The sequence below is a fragment of the Pleurodeles waltl genome, chromosome 7 (genome assembly GCF_031143425.1).
Source record: "Pleurodeles waltl isolate 20211129_DDA chromosome 7, aPleWal1.hap1.20221129, whole genome shotgun sequence".
In the NCBI taxonomy this organism is placed as follows: Eukaryota; Metazoa; Chordata; class Amphibia; order Caudata; family Salamandridae; genus Pleurodeles; species Pleurodeles waltl.
Genome location: NC_090446.1, coordinates 154,481,359 through 154,496,382, shown reverse-complemented (window position 1 = coordinate 154,496,382; position 15,024 = coordinate 154,481,359). Strand labels below are relative to the sequence as shown.

At 44.5% G+C, this 15,024-nt stretch overlaps 1 protein-coding gene across 2 annotated transcripts in view; it reads right to left on the bottom strand.

Moving 5' to 3' along the window:
* The window catches only part of LOC138303899 (piezo-type mechanosensitive ion channel component 2-like), a 733,706-nt gene that overhangs the window by 410,473 nt on the left and 308,209 nt on the right, over nt 1-15,024 (bottom strand). For both annotated transcript variants that reach the window (XM_069243434.1, XM_069243435.1), the window contains one exon: nt 10,989-11,189. In XM_069243434.1, coding sequence (XP_069099535.1) covers nt 10,989-11,189 — 201 coding nt within the window. The remainder of the gene's footprint in view (nt 1-10,988; nt 11,190-15,024) is intronic.

Below are 15,024 nucleotides of genomic sequence, written 5' to 3'. Positions count from 1 at the left end.
CTTTTTTAAAAAGGACCAAAGTTCAACAATGACCATTCAGGTAACAGCACCCTTAGAACGCTCCCAATAAAGGCATCTTGCCTCAGATTTTCAAAGCACTAGTGAAATAAACCTCACTACCTAAGAGGAGGAGCGTTTAAGGGGAGGAGGGTGGGTCGCATGTGAATCTTTGAAAGATACCAATACTGGAGAATGGGGTATCTTTCATAGATTTACATGCTTGGATCAGAATAGTTACCAGTGCTATATATTAGCAATCAAATACACATGCATATGATAGAGGATGGTGGGTGCAACATTATACCTTGCATGGTAAAGGGATCACCTTGTTGGAAAAGATGCCGAAGTACTGCTTGACCCACAGCTGTATCGATGGTCTGTGCTGAATCCAGACAGTAGTGATGGGTGAAAATGTGCCTGCTCTTCCAGGTTGTAGCACAGCATTTATTTTCAGTGGACACTCCAGCAAATAAGGCAACTGTTGTGGCAACTGCTGTTGTAGAGTGTGCTCTAGTCTTTTGTCTTAAGGGGCTGCCTGCCTTAGAGTGGCAGAACTGGATGGCTGATGAAATCCAGCTTGCTATGATGGATTTGGAGACTAGTCCACCTTTACTTTTGTTACCATAGTGCACAAAGAGTTATCAGTAGTACAAATATGCTTTGTTTAATGTAAGTAAACTTTTAAACATCTCTTGATATCAACAGTATGAAGACTTTGTTCCGCTGGTGTTTGAGGATTTGGGAAGAAAGACTTAAGCATAACCAGTTGATTCAGATGAAAATCAGACAGAATCTTTGGTATGAATTTGGGATTAATTCTTAGGATTCTAAGGATCAGCATGGTATCTTTGAATTGCAAGAAATGTGCTTTGCTAGGGAATGCTTGTAGTTTGCATACTCTTCTTGCTGAGGTGACGGCAAGGAACAATCATCAATTGAGATAATATGGTGTTAAGCTGCCATGCAGCAGGTGGTGACTTTATTGGAGGATATCCTCTGAATCGCCCTTTAAGGAAATGGATGATTAATCTGTGCAACCACAAGGAAGGAGATCCCAAAGTTCACCTGTACCTGGAAATAGCAGCCAAATGCCTTTTGACAGAGGAATGTACTAGACCGGAATTGGCAAGAGACAGCAGAAATTGTAACACCTGTTCTGAAGCAGATGTAATTGGATTTACGTTAGAATTTTTGCACCAAAGAGAAAATCATTTCCATTTGAGGCAATATCTTTTGTTGGTGGAATCAGCTAGCCTTTGCAAGAATATATCGACAGTCTTCTGGAATCTCTAAGTGCTGTAGCTCACTGTGCTCAGGAGTCACTCTGATAAAAGTAGAGAAAAAGGGTCTGGATGAAGGACCTGCTGATTGTTCATCAACAATAAGTCTACTTGGGGTTTGAGTTGAATATTTGTCCACTGACAACATGAGGAGCTCCATAAACCAGTGTTGTCTGGGCCAACGTGGAGCAAAGCCGGGATGGTTACCATTTGATTTTTCAGAGAATCCTGGAAATAAGAGGGACCAGGAGAAAAGCGTAGGCATAGATTTCAGACCATTGCATCGAAAGGGCCTTTTTTTTTTTTTTTGGAGGGTATGTGCAGGCATAAAACTCCCATTAGTGACAATTTTTGGTCGTTCTGCTCAAGGGTCTGCTAAAGAGTTGTGTCCTGAAAGTTGTTCTGCACTTATGGTCATTAGATGAGTTAGTGGCCACCACTTGAGAGTATGAGCTTCTTGGGACAGAATCTTGGATTTTGTACCTCTCTCTTTGTTGAGGTAACGCAGGATTGTCGTGTTGTATGTTCTTATCAACCAGGAGGAACCTTGAGTTCTCTGTAGGAATGCTTGAAGAACAAGGAAGATTGCTTTGAGCTCGAGAAAATGTATATGCAGTTTTGCCTGGTCTTGGGTTCACTGGCCTTGAATCTGCAGATCTTTCAAATGAACTCTCCTTCCTTCTAGAGAAGCATCTGTTGTAATTACGTATCCTGAAATAGGAGGTAGGGGTGTTAGAAGTGCAGAGAGATTGTTGGAGTTCATCCACCAAGGAATCGCCGCTTGCTTGACAGGTGTAATCTGTAAAATGTTGTTGAATTGTCCTTTCAACTGGAGCCATTGTGTATCCAGTTGTTCCTGGAAGGGTAGCATTTTGAGATCAGCATGAACTATTAAGAGAATGGTTGAGGATATCATGCTGAGTAGAGGCAAACTGAAGTGCACTTTCTTTTTGAAAGGGAGTGGACCAGAGAAGAAAGTTTCTGTTCCCTGGCTTAAGACAAGAATGCCTTGTTGAGTAAAGTGCCTAGAGTTTCTCCCAGAAAAGTTTTCCTTGTTGGAGGAGAAAGAAGAGACTTTTGGAAATTGACTGTGAGCCCCAGGTTCTGAAAGAGGCGAAGGCACCTGATAGTATCCCTTGATGCCTTCTGGGAAGATGGAGCCTTTTTCAGCCAGTTGTCGAGGTAAGAGAACACTTGGATGCCTTGTTGTCGCAGGTGGGCCGACACTGCAGCAAGACATTTCATAAATATTTGGGGAGCAAATCGGACACTGAAAGGCAGAATTTTGATCTGGTAATGTGTACCGACTACTGTGAATCTCAGGAATCTGTGATGTTTGGGAGGGATAGGAATGCGAAAATATGCATCCTGGAGATCGAGGCTGGTAAGAAAATCTTCATGGTTGAGAAGTAGTTGGAGAATTTCCCAGAGGGAAACTACATAAAAAGATTGCTTCTTCAGGTACTCTTCAGGTACTCCACTCCCCTGACCTTTTCCTCAGAAGGAAAAAAAAGCGGAAGTAATGTGATCTAGGACCCATTTGTCCGTAGGTATCTTGGTCCAGTGATGAAGGCACTGGCAAATTCTTGCACCCGCAGGAGAAAAAGTAGGGGTTGTAGATGGCACATTGGTGTTGTCACTGTTTCCTAGCTATGTCTCTGGCAGAGGTAGCCTGTCTCCTTGCTTACGGTTTAGGATAGGCTGCTGAAGGTGGTGCTCTGTATGGCTGATCTTGTTGATAAGCGGGCTGAAAGGGCTGTTGTTAGGATTGTGGTTGGTGACTCTGATATCCTCCACAGTATGAGTAAAATACGCAGCCAAGTACATCATGAAACAGTGTTTTACAGAACTGTAGGGTTCCAAGAGATCGAGCTGTCTCTGTGTCTGTCTTTATGGCCTGCAGAGTGTCATTGACATGTTTCCCAAATAAGGATTCACCATCAAAAGGCATATCATGTATTTTTGTCTGCACTTCTGGGTGGAACGATGTACCCTTAAGCCAACCCTGGTGCCAAAGAACAGCAGATCCCAACAATTGCCTAAGCCTAAAGATGCTATACCCATTGCACAGTCAATAATCTCAGATGCCGCTCTTTCACCTTGTTGTAAGATGTGAGTAGATTCGGTTTTCTTGTCATCTGGTAGGAAATCCAGGTGAGTGGCAATGTCTGACCTCATTTGGTGATCATATTACCCTTGAATGGCCAGAGAGTTTGTGGCTCGGACAGTGCTACCTGATATGACTGTGAATCTCTTACCAATATTGTCCAATCGCCTGCCCTTCTTATCAGGCTGAGTAGTGATAGGGGTGGAAGGATTTTTAGATCTGCATTGTGTCGCCTTAGCAATGACTGAATCAGGTCTTGGATGTCCGATTAAGCAGGCCGGTGAATCATCTGGTGCTTTATAATTTTTGTCAATTCTGGGAAGCACAGCAGTGACAGTCATTGGTGTTTTCATGATTTTAACTCCTTCTCCCAATGTGTGGTCAACAATCGGTATTGCTTTGACTGTTTTCGTGGATTGATCCTTAAAGTCATATAAAAAAGTCAGTCGGTTTAATGGTAATGGGGAGTTGCAAATGCTTGGCTGCTCTCTCCATTAGCATATGAAAACATCCAATATCTGCTGTTAGAGAATCTACTGTTTGTGGCACTGGGGGAGAGGGTGAAGTGTTAAGGTAACCCTCCCATTTGTTGTTGATGGTACGATTGTCTGTGATTTCACCTTCTTCTCTGTCTACTTCATCATCACATCAGTAGAGGAAAGATCATCTCAAGAAGCATGGCTATACTGGATTGCGGAGTCATCCTTGGGGTAGGAGGTGGAGCCAGATGTTCTGGAGATTTATGTGCAGGCGTAGCTACTACTGCAGGTGATTAATGCACTTCAGCTGGTGTTGGGAAGCATTTGTAATAGTCTTTAGGCATGCTTTGTAGGTCTTGCACGAGGGTATCCGGAACCGTCTCTGGTGGTCGTGGAGAAGGCACATAAGGAAGATTTAATAAAAAGGCTCATATTAATTTTGCCCCTGGTCTTCATCCTGATATTTCACGTGCAAATTGCAAATCAGAGGAGCTGTGAGCTGTACCAACATTCCTTGATCATCATCCTCCAAGTCTTGAATATCCAGCAAGTGGCTGGGTAGTAGCAGGGATACACCAGCAGGTGACGTGAAAGAAAGATGCATACGGTTTCATGCATATGCATACAAACTGTTGTCGACGACGGTGTGGGAAATAGTAATGTTGATGGCCTCTTGTGTTTTGACTTTGCAGACGACAACGAGGTCTTTCCAAAAGGCTGCGTCATTGACGGTGTCATCGTCAGTGCTGCCGATGGTGGTGGTACTGACGCCAATGCGGTTGTTAACTGTGTAGTTACAGTCTTCGTCGACGTTACTGTTGTCATTGATGCAATGGTTCTCATCGACGGTGTGGTGGTGGTGATCGTTGACAAGGCAGTCTTCATCGACGTGGAAACCATGGCTGATGTCGTCAACGACGAGATGGATGATGACGGTAAAGTCATCATCTGGCTTCTGCCAGTTCTAACTGTCGTTGACGATGGTTGTGATGTCTTTAGTACCATGACAATGTCCTTGTAGGCAATGTTGACTCCTTTGAAATGCTGTTTCTGAAAGGCTGTGAGGAAATGAAACACTATTGGATGAAGGCACTATATACAATCCTTGTGAGGATCTTCTGCATGGAGCCATTTCTTATCACAGGTGGCACAAGGTCCTGAGAGTCCTTTCATAACCAGTTCTGACATACTGGAAAAGAGAAATAGCTGATTGAAGATAAACAAATTTAGAAAATACTGAGCACAGCTCAGGGAGGCTCCATCACACACGACGTGCGGTAAAAATCTTAGGGGAGATGCCTCTGTTGGGAGTGTTCTAAAGGGTGCTGTCACCTGATTGTCATTGTTTAACTTTTTCCTCCTTTTATAAAAAGGCCATTTATAAAAAGGAACTTTGTATTCCCTTTATAGCCTATTATACTGATATATACTGCTTACTATGATACAGTGGGACTCCCACTTCGATGATGGGGAATGATTCAAGCATGTGAATCTCTGAAAGATACCCAAATACTGGAGAATACCCATCACCATGGGTTCTGGACACTGTGGAGAAGCATCTGTTGTAATGATGTATCCCGAAATGGGAGGCAGGAATGTTAGAACCGCAGAGAGATTCTTTTTTGAAAATACAATGAGTACTAGCATCCTTACGCCATCGCCTTAGCAACTTCCTCTGAGACAGGATGTGCTCTGCAGAGGTGACAGTCATAAAAAATACCCAGATACCTGATACCAAACCCTTCCTGTCCTGCTGTGCTTGCACACAGGCTGCCCACAGCTTCGGGGATTGTTCAGTAGATGCCTAAGCAAAATGAGAATATCATTGATGAGGTCAATGTCTATACTTGTCACCGTGTGTTTCTTCTCTTATCATGAATTACGCTAAGAGGCATCGAGTGAACCACCTACCGGGCATCAGACACCGCACACCCAGTCTGCACTTTAAAGGCTGGTGTAATTCAAAATGAACTCTGCTCAACAACTATGAACGAGGCGCCCCTGGCTGGGTGCCACAGGGCAAATTTTGTGAACCACTGAACGAGGCTCTGGAGGGAGGGACAGTCGAATTTACCCCGGAAGTTTCCTGACCAAGGGGTGCTCCCCCACTGGATGATCGCCCACTGGAGCATGGCCTGCCTATTTCACTAACCTGAAGGCATTGATAGATCTGTAGGCCGATGCTTCAGAGGCTAATGAAGTGAGAAAATTCAAGATATGAACAATCTCTGACCCCATTTGATCCAAGTGTCGTTGGAGATACCAGCCCAACCATTGAGCCCATGCAGATCTATACCTTTTGATGATACTGTCAGCCCATGCCTTGGAGAGGAGGAATGCAGCTTCACTTGAAATTCCTGGGACTTTACAGCATTCCCTAAAATTCTCCAGCCATAAAAGGCTGGAACACCTCCATTAGTAGATGTTGGCAATTCCTCTCTGGATTCCGGAGGAGGTCTGGAAAGAGGGGTGGAGAGATTGGAAAACCACAAGAAAGTTCTAGTAGAACCAGACACCAGACTTGTGAGCTCCAAATCGGTGTCACTACCACCATTTCCGCTTGCTGTCTTTGCACCTGGGTTGAGACTCACATTATCATTGTGAACGCAGGAAAGCAGACCCTTGCTCCCGTTGCCAGTCCTCAGGGAGAGCATCTGTGGCAACCGTTTTGGGGTCTGGTTAACAACTGATGTACCTGTGGAGATGGTGGTCCAGACAAGATGCAAAGAGGTCCACTGAAAATGGACCCCACTGGGTCTGAAGGGCCTGGAAGACTGATGGATGCAACTGCCAAAGACTCATGTCTTGCAGGTAGTGAAAGTGACAGTAAGCTACTCTTTGGATTTGCTTGGGAGATGTTCCGCTGTCACCTAGACTTGGTTCTCAAGGCAATAATCACTGCGCTGTGAAAGTAAAACACACAGAAGCCACAATGCAATAATCTTAAAAGTAAAAACATGCAGAATTAGTGGGCCAGGGGCCGAAGGCACTTATCTCTGCTGCTGGAGCAGTGAAGAAAGAGGAGGCAGCAAGAGGGACAAAGGACTATCAAGGGGTCAATTATTGCTGATTGGCCATTTTATGTTGTTGACTTTTTCCCAAGGTTCATAGGAAATGAAGCACTTGTTTACTTGTTAAAATGTTTGCTGTTAAAAATAAAGTGTAGAAAGTACAGCATAATCCTGGCCTCCGGTCCTGACATGGAATCAATACAAAATGGCTGAAATCTTTAAGTGATTTATGTCTTCTAGCTACAGTGATTTACATTTTTATTAGCCACCTGCGGTGCAGTTATCCAGGCCACGGTATTGTTCTTGGAGGTGAGCTGGGTCTCTATCGCCACGATCTTTTGGCATCACATGACTTTCATATCAGGGGATGAAGTTGGGGGAAGGTGTGTTTAAAGGCCTAATGTTATAGAATGCCAGAATTTAGGAATGAAGGCTTGATACTGGTTAGTCAATTAAATCAATGGCCAACAAAGGAGTCATTCATAAAACAGAGTATACTTAATCCAGATATATAGGCTTCTATGATACATGACACATTGAATTGAATCATGAGAATTAAATGCACAAAATTTACATTTGATTAACAACTTTGACAAACTACTGTACGAGTGTGACTTTTAAATGAATATTAACATGAAAGGCTTGCAATATATTCTGTAATGATGCTGCTTAGAAAATGTGCTAACGTAGAAAATAATGCACGCATTTGAAATGGGCCCACGGGGAGTGGCCACCAATGTATAAGAAAGCTAATGAAAGTTATTAATGATGCATAAATCGTGTACTAACGTTTTGAATGTGTATTAGCGTATCTTAATTAAAATCATGTATTAGAGGTTTGTTAACTTAAATCACTAGGCCTTAGTTTAGCGAGGATCTGGGCCTATCTGCCTGGTCTCATATTAAACTGTGTTTTTCTAACGTGCAATGTGCTGCTTTCCTGAAGGACACAAAGCTGTACTTTTCCAGAAGCTAGAGATATGTAGCCGGAGTAAATTCTTTCTCATGGGACCCGACTTGCTCAAGGAGACATTCTTGCCGAATGCAACAGTGTAATTCGTAACAGGTACAAGGCTGTCTAGACTAGAAGACAATGGGACTACTGACTGGAGCGTAAAGTGTAACTTTCTTACCTGACATTCCTACTGATGAAGACGTCAACAACGTGGGCCAATCAACTGCATGAGAACTGAGTTTTGTGGAAAATTCTAGTGAGGTGCATGGAGGATTATTGGACAGAGATAATGATGCACCAAAATTGATCCAATGAGGAATTAAGGGCTAGTTCGACAGTTTTGATATAACAGCATGACCTGAGGAGAAATCAGCCACTCTTCTTCACAAATCCTTGTCATTATGAGCCATTAATAGCTTTTCCTGGACATTCCACCGAGCTATACTTTTCCCATTAATCTTTGAGACTTTGTTGTTTATTCTTCTGATATCTTAACCATCCTCTATTGAATTCTTACCTGATACTTACTTCTCCTTCATATGAGGGAAGAGCCTTATTCTTAGCTATGCCATACTGAGACTTTTCCCTGTCCTGTCTCTGCTGATGCTGAATCGACTGATGTCCTGAGGATGAAGACTGATGCTGATTGCTGATTCGTTGGAGGGGTAACTATCTGATGCAAAATGTAATTGTCTGGTTGCCTTTTCTTTCTAGGTACCAACTGCTCTTTTGATAGAAGCCGTAGTTAGAGGTTTTCCAAATTTGTGTTTGCTAAATTGTTTTGCATGAAGCCCAACATGCTGATGCTAATTCGAGGTTAGTTAAGGTGCTCACTAAAATAGACAAATGACTGAGTTCTTGCTTTGTTGAATCTTGTACTCTGAGACTTTGCCAAACTGCTTCTTATTAAAGATGTGTTAATGCTTAATGAATATTCTCTATGCGTTGATTAACTGTGTTCAAATTATGTATCTGAAGAGTTACTAATGAGATTGATTGCTAATAAGATTAACGGAGACGATATTAGATTGTAACAAATAGGGAAATAAATAATCTAATCCCTAACTAAATTGGTGTGGTTATTCATGACTGAAAGGTCATGGTGTGTTCACTTATTGATTCTAATTGAATGTCATTGATTAACTTGTTGATTAGGTATTGCGAATATTGCTTGACTTATTATCATATTGATTGTGATGTTAAAAGATATCTCGTTCTGGGAAGTCTCTGAACGTGGTCAAAAGGTTCATCGGCCTAGGCATGTCTCCATGTAAGTTTACTTATCAAGGTCCTGACGCGCTAACACTACACACTGGATATATGTGTCTGATTGTTTTTCTTTATACCCCTACTAAAGTATATTATTCTCTAATATACATAAAGTGAATGTAATTGCTTTATTTTGTACGCCTGTTTTGTATTCAGTTTTCTCACTTGTTTTGCTACCGGCGATTGTTTATCCAATTTAATTGATTTTTGCATTTACTTCAATACTGTTAAACACTAGATTGCATTTGATTAGTGTGATTCGATTCAATGCGTCATACACCTTAGACGCTTACATATCTGCACTAAGTATACTCTGTTTATGAATGCCATGTTGACCTTCTTGGCCATTGACTTCAGTTGATTCTGCTACCCAAGCTCGCAAGGGGCTATTGTGTTGTCCTTGCTTTGTAACACATGAAATTGGATAGTGTCAGCTCGATAATGTATTTGCCACAATGGACAGGGAAAAACAATTTACTGGAGAAAACCCAGTTGAGGAACTAGAGCTCTGCTACTTGTCTGCTTCTGTAAGGAATTGGGCTTTGTATTGAGAGAAAACAAGAAACTATTGTGAAACTGGGATTTGGAAGTAGAGCTCCACTCCAACTTTACACTGCTTCTTGAGACCTGCAATTGGGTTTTCTCCATGTGAACCGTGAACATATCTACTAAATAGTGGGGCACATCAGGCAGTTTTCTGAAGCTGCTGGCAGCCCTACAGTAAGCACTCTTCCAGAGTAAACTGACATAAGACATTATGATGTAGAGGTAGCACTACAAGCTTAGCTGCACAACACATGGCAATATCAACAACAGCAGGTCACTGCTTCACATCATCTGGGACAAGTGCATTTACGTGCTGGCACTTAGGAGTGACCTAACACTGAGCCCCTATGTACTCAAAAGTATTCTTTGCACTGCACATTTGCTGGGGCGACAACGTGAGTACTCTTGCATCAGCCCTAGCATGTGTCTCTTCTAATAGCAGTTGAAGGCTTGTCTGAGGATAAGGAGTTGTGTTTCTGTGCATTGTTACAAGCGCCAGAAACCAGAGTCTATCAGACTAGAGTAAGTCCTAAAATGAGTGAAACTAGCATCCTCGTCAATATTCACAAGTATTCCCATTAACAGCTCAGCGCAAATGACATTTTCTCCAGTGTTTGTGCAGACATTTACTAAAAACTTTTGGCAACTGTCTATACAAATGGCATTGCCATCAGGTCATAAACCAGGTCCAAAAACAGACAATACACAACGATAACGCCATTTAATGCCATTTGCGCCTATGTGTTGCATCTTTTATCTCCTACAGTGTCTAAGTATATCAGCAAGGGAAACGAGGAGGCAGCATTGACTCCTCCACCTGCATCGCTGGAGTTACTACATGGTATATTCATCCAAAACACGTTGAAGGACTGAATCACCGGCTGCAAGAAGGCACTGACCGTGGAGTGTGGACTCTGTCATAGTTGAAAATCTGCCACTACCTAAAGATTTTAGCAGGGTCACAGCTATTAATAGTGCTGCAGGTGCAGTAGCAATGGTACCCAGGGATGTTATGCCCCCTAGTACTGTATTTTAACTACCCAACCAGGGGACTGGGGTGGCAGGATTTCCCTTGTTTGCATTAGGGCCCATGGCACTTTAGCTAAACTATTGCGGTTAGTGTTCATGTGTTATTTGGAATGTTATCATTTAGTACTCTTAATATAATATACTTTTATATACTGTTTACCTGTTAATTGACAGTTTTGCATAAGAAGTATTGTTAGCCAATATTTTAAAGCACATGGACACATAAGTGCCACTACGTTTCCCACAACTAGAGCGGTAACCATCAATGCTGTATACAGATTTGTGTAGGTTGAATGACAATGCTAAAATTACCTCTAATCCAAACTTGTAGAAAAAATAGTTGACAAAGTACTTGATGCAGTTCTGCAGTCCATCATCCAAGTGGCGCCGGGTGATGCCGTCAAAGATGCTCCCGGTGATGGGTGTGGTCAGCTGGTTGTGGGTCCGGTAGTACAACTGGTGACGGTACACAGTCATTTCAAAGGCCGTTAGTGTCAGGATGGTGAGGTGATTCTGTGAAAACAAAATAGGTTTTAATGAATCTACGGGAGACACAGAAAGAGGTGAAAACACAAGCTTCTAAAAGGACGGCTTTTCAAATATTTAACCTACAAACTTATAGGGTCTAAAGGCAGCTCAAAGAGGTTAGGTCTGTTTAATGTGCATTGGGGCCTACCAACTGTGGTGTGGAGGGAAAATGGGGGTTGCTCAGTGCTCGAGATTTTAAGGCTGTTGCTCAGGGTGCTGCAGTAAATGTAAGTTACTTATTCTGCTCAGGTCACTGGTTTTACATAGACATGGCCGCTGCAAGTAAAGCACCAACAACCTTGTTTACAATGCCTCTTTCCAAAGCACTTAATGCCATAGTTTATCTAGTATAGAGCATGCACTACTATGTCGAATTCCAAAAAGCTGCAGCATTTAACTCATACACTGCAATTACATTTTTCACCATCTCCCGCTTTGTGTTAAGCTTACCCTTTCATGACAGTTTCCTGAATGGTCAAAGTATGAAAAGCATGTCGCAAATTTGCAGAAGAGGTAGTTTAGGAAATCGCAATGGTAACGTTTGACACACTGCCATAGGATTTTACAGCATATGTAAAGCACTGAGGGGGTGATTCTGAGCCCGCCGCCCGCCAAGCGGGAACCGCCAGAAGACCGTACTGCGGTCAAAAGACCGCGGCGGTCATTCTGGGTTTCCCACTGGGCTGGCGGGCGACCGCCAAAAGGCCGCCCGCCAGCCCAGCGGGAAACACCCTTCCACGAGGAAGCCGGCTCCGAATGGAGCCGGCGGAGTGGAAGGGGTGCGACGGGTGCAGTAGCACCCGTCGCGAATTTCAGTGTCTGCTAAGCAGACACTGAAATTCTAAGTGGGGCCCTCTTACGGGGGCCCCTGCAGTGCCCATGCCATTGGCATGGGCACTGCAGGGGCCCCCAGGGGCCCCACGACACCCCATACCGCCATCCTGTTCCTGGCGGCCAAAACCGCCAGGAACAGGATGGCGGTATGGGGGTCGGAATCCCCATGGCGGCGCAGCAAGCCGCGCCGCCATGGAGGATTGCCCTGGGCAGCGGAAAGCCGGCGGGAGACCGCCGACTTTCCGTTTCTGGCCGCGGCTGTACCGCCGCGGTCAGAATGCCCACAGGAGCACCGCCAGCCTGTTGGCGGTGCTCCCGCGGACCACGGCCCTGGCGGTTTTTACCGCCAGGGTCAGAATGACCGCCTGAATTCCTTAAATATTTCTGCAGTGGCCCTCAACCACTATATGAAGCACACATTGCTATCCATGATAGCTTTTTATGATGCCACTAAATCCAAATGGCACTATTAGGTGGTTTGTCTCTAGGCAGTGCTTAATTGGTGCCGATGGGACACAGGGACTTATACAAAGGATGTATAGGGTGGTAGAGAGGCATTGAACGAAAGACTAGACAGACTTGGTATTCTGCAACTCCGGCACTGAGCAGAAATGGGGGAGAGTTCTTGAGAAAAACGTTGTCCCCCTACATATAATTATTATTGCTATTATTACTCTATTTATAGGATGCAAAACTAAGACCTGAAAGCCACGTTTTCAGGGTCTGCCTTGTACTGGTGGGCCTCGGGGCACTGCAGGCCGTGGTGTGCGCCTCATGCTATGGTAGAGTAACAAAAGAGACATGGACACTGTTGGCTGGTCAGCGCAGGTCGTGACTGACTCCAGCCACACCACATGCATATTTATTAGGCATCGTCAGGGTGCATCAGGCACAACCATTATGCCCACACACGCAGGGTCTCCTCAGAGACACACCCCTCATTAGCAGTGCAATGGTATATTACATCCCTCCTCAACTTTAATGATACACAAAACAGAACATGCAACTTTGTCAAACCTTGCATCAATACAGTCTTAGGTGAAGAACTCTGCCAGCCTCAAGGATGGGGTTGGATTACCCCTCAGGTGATAACTCAGATGTTCTTCACGATGAGTCACCTGCTCTTGGGTAGTCATGGGTGCTGGTTGGGTGTCATTGTCTACGCTTCTCTTGTTCCCTAAGGTCCAGGGAGCTTGGGTCACTGCCAGCTCTGATCGCTGGCTGTTGGGGGATCCGGGATTGTCAGATTCACTCCTTACATCAGACAAGTCATCTTGGCCTTCCTCAAGGTCCTGGTCATTATCAGGAGGTACTTTGAGTTTTCTGAAGAATGACACATTTCAGGTGACTGTTTCCCCTTCCTGGCTCTCTGTGATCAACCTGCCAGATATTCTGGTGACCCTCCATGGTTGCTGCTCAGAGGTTAAGAAGAATCTGCTCCGAGGACATCGGTCTCTGGCCAGTGCCATGTCCCCTACTTGGATCAGACCCATCTGTGTCTTCCGTGCGCTGCTGCCCCATTGATTTGTCTCTCTCCTCCCCGCGTCTGCATGCGGCCACATCGTCCTAAAGCCAGAGATGCCGCGAGTATTGAGAGGCGCAATACGAGCATCCCACCAGCCTGGATCGGAACAGCCCCACCCACCGCCAGCGAGAAACTGAAACGGGCCGAATATCCCGCTACGTGACATTCTTCCCTGTGAGTAGCATGCCCAGAAACATCACAGACACTTGTCACATGTTTCAAATTCAACAAAAAGAAACAAAAGGAGGGACAAACAAGGAAAACATCAAAGGACGGTGTGCAACAAGCCTGTAGGTGCATTAATAAGCCCCATACTCTTAAATACTAAGGGGCATATTTACAATGCCCTAGCACCACCTTGCGTCACATTAACGTCATTATTTTTTACGGTAATGTGTCCCAACGAGGCCGAAATCCCTGCGCAATATTCACAGAGTGGCGCAATGCATTAATTGCGCCACTATGTAACCCTTTTCGCTACATTATGCCTGCGCCAGGCATAATGTATACAAAGGGGGCGTTCCCCACTTTAGGGATGACGGAAAAATGGCATAAGAAAATGTATGAGATTTCCTTGCGCCATTTTTAAGGCACTTTTAACTCCTGTTCAAGAGCAGGCAGTAAAAGGGGGCTTTCATTTTTCAATATTATGGCGCTACTCCTGCAGAGTACATCAATAGGGTCGTGAGAAATGAAGCTATTGCATCCTACCCTGAAATGACACTATTGAATCGTACCCCTGCGCCATGGTGCACCGTATTTTAAATACGGTGCACACATGGTGGCGGCAGGGGAGTGTTAAGGGGCGCAGGGAAAGTGGCGCTGCACTCAGTGCAGCGCCACTTTCCATAAATCTGCCCCTTAGTGAATAAAAGGGGTGAGCTAAGCCCTAGCCACACAGTAGTAGCTCACCAGTGGCTCCTACCTGAAAGTCTGCAAAAGAAAATGCAATGTAACCGAGTGCCGATCACAGAGGTCTGAGTCCAGCACCCACCCAAACAACAGTTACCACAAACCACATCAATATGGCCACCATACCAGCAAATGAACCCTTCACTATTGATGGAGCCCCGTCCGCGATGGAGCCACTATTTCGAAGGAGCAGACATTGCAGTGGAACGGCTGAGATCCCTATTCCTCCACTTAGGTTGGAAGAACATCCACAAAGTCTACAATACGCTGACAGCGGAAACACCAAAGTGTTACAATACCCTCCTCCGCGCCCTGAACAGCCATTTTGAACCAATGGTAAACCGAGACGAGAGGTTCCTGCTCCGTCAAACTCACCAAGTATCGGAGGAAACACTTGCAAGCAGTCTCATAGAACTAGTTCACTCATGTGGCCTCATAGACGAGCAATAGGAGATATGGAGCCAAATAATACAAGGCTGCTCATCCACCAAACTAAGAGAGCCAATTCTTCAGGAACCAGGGAAGTCCCTGCAAAGTATCCGTACCCTA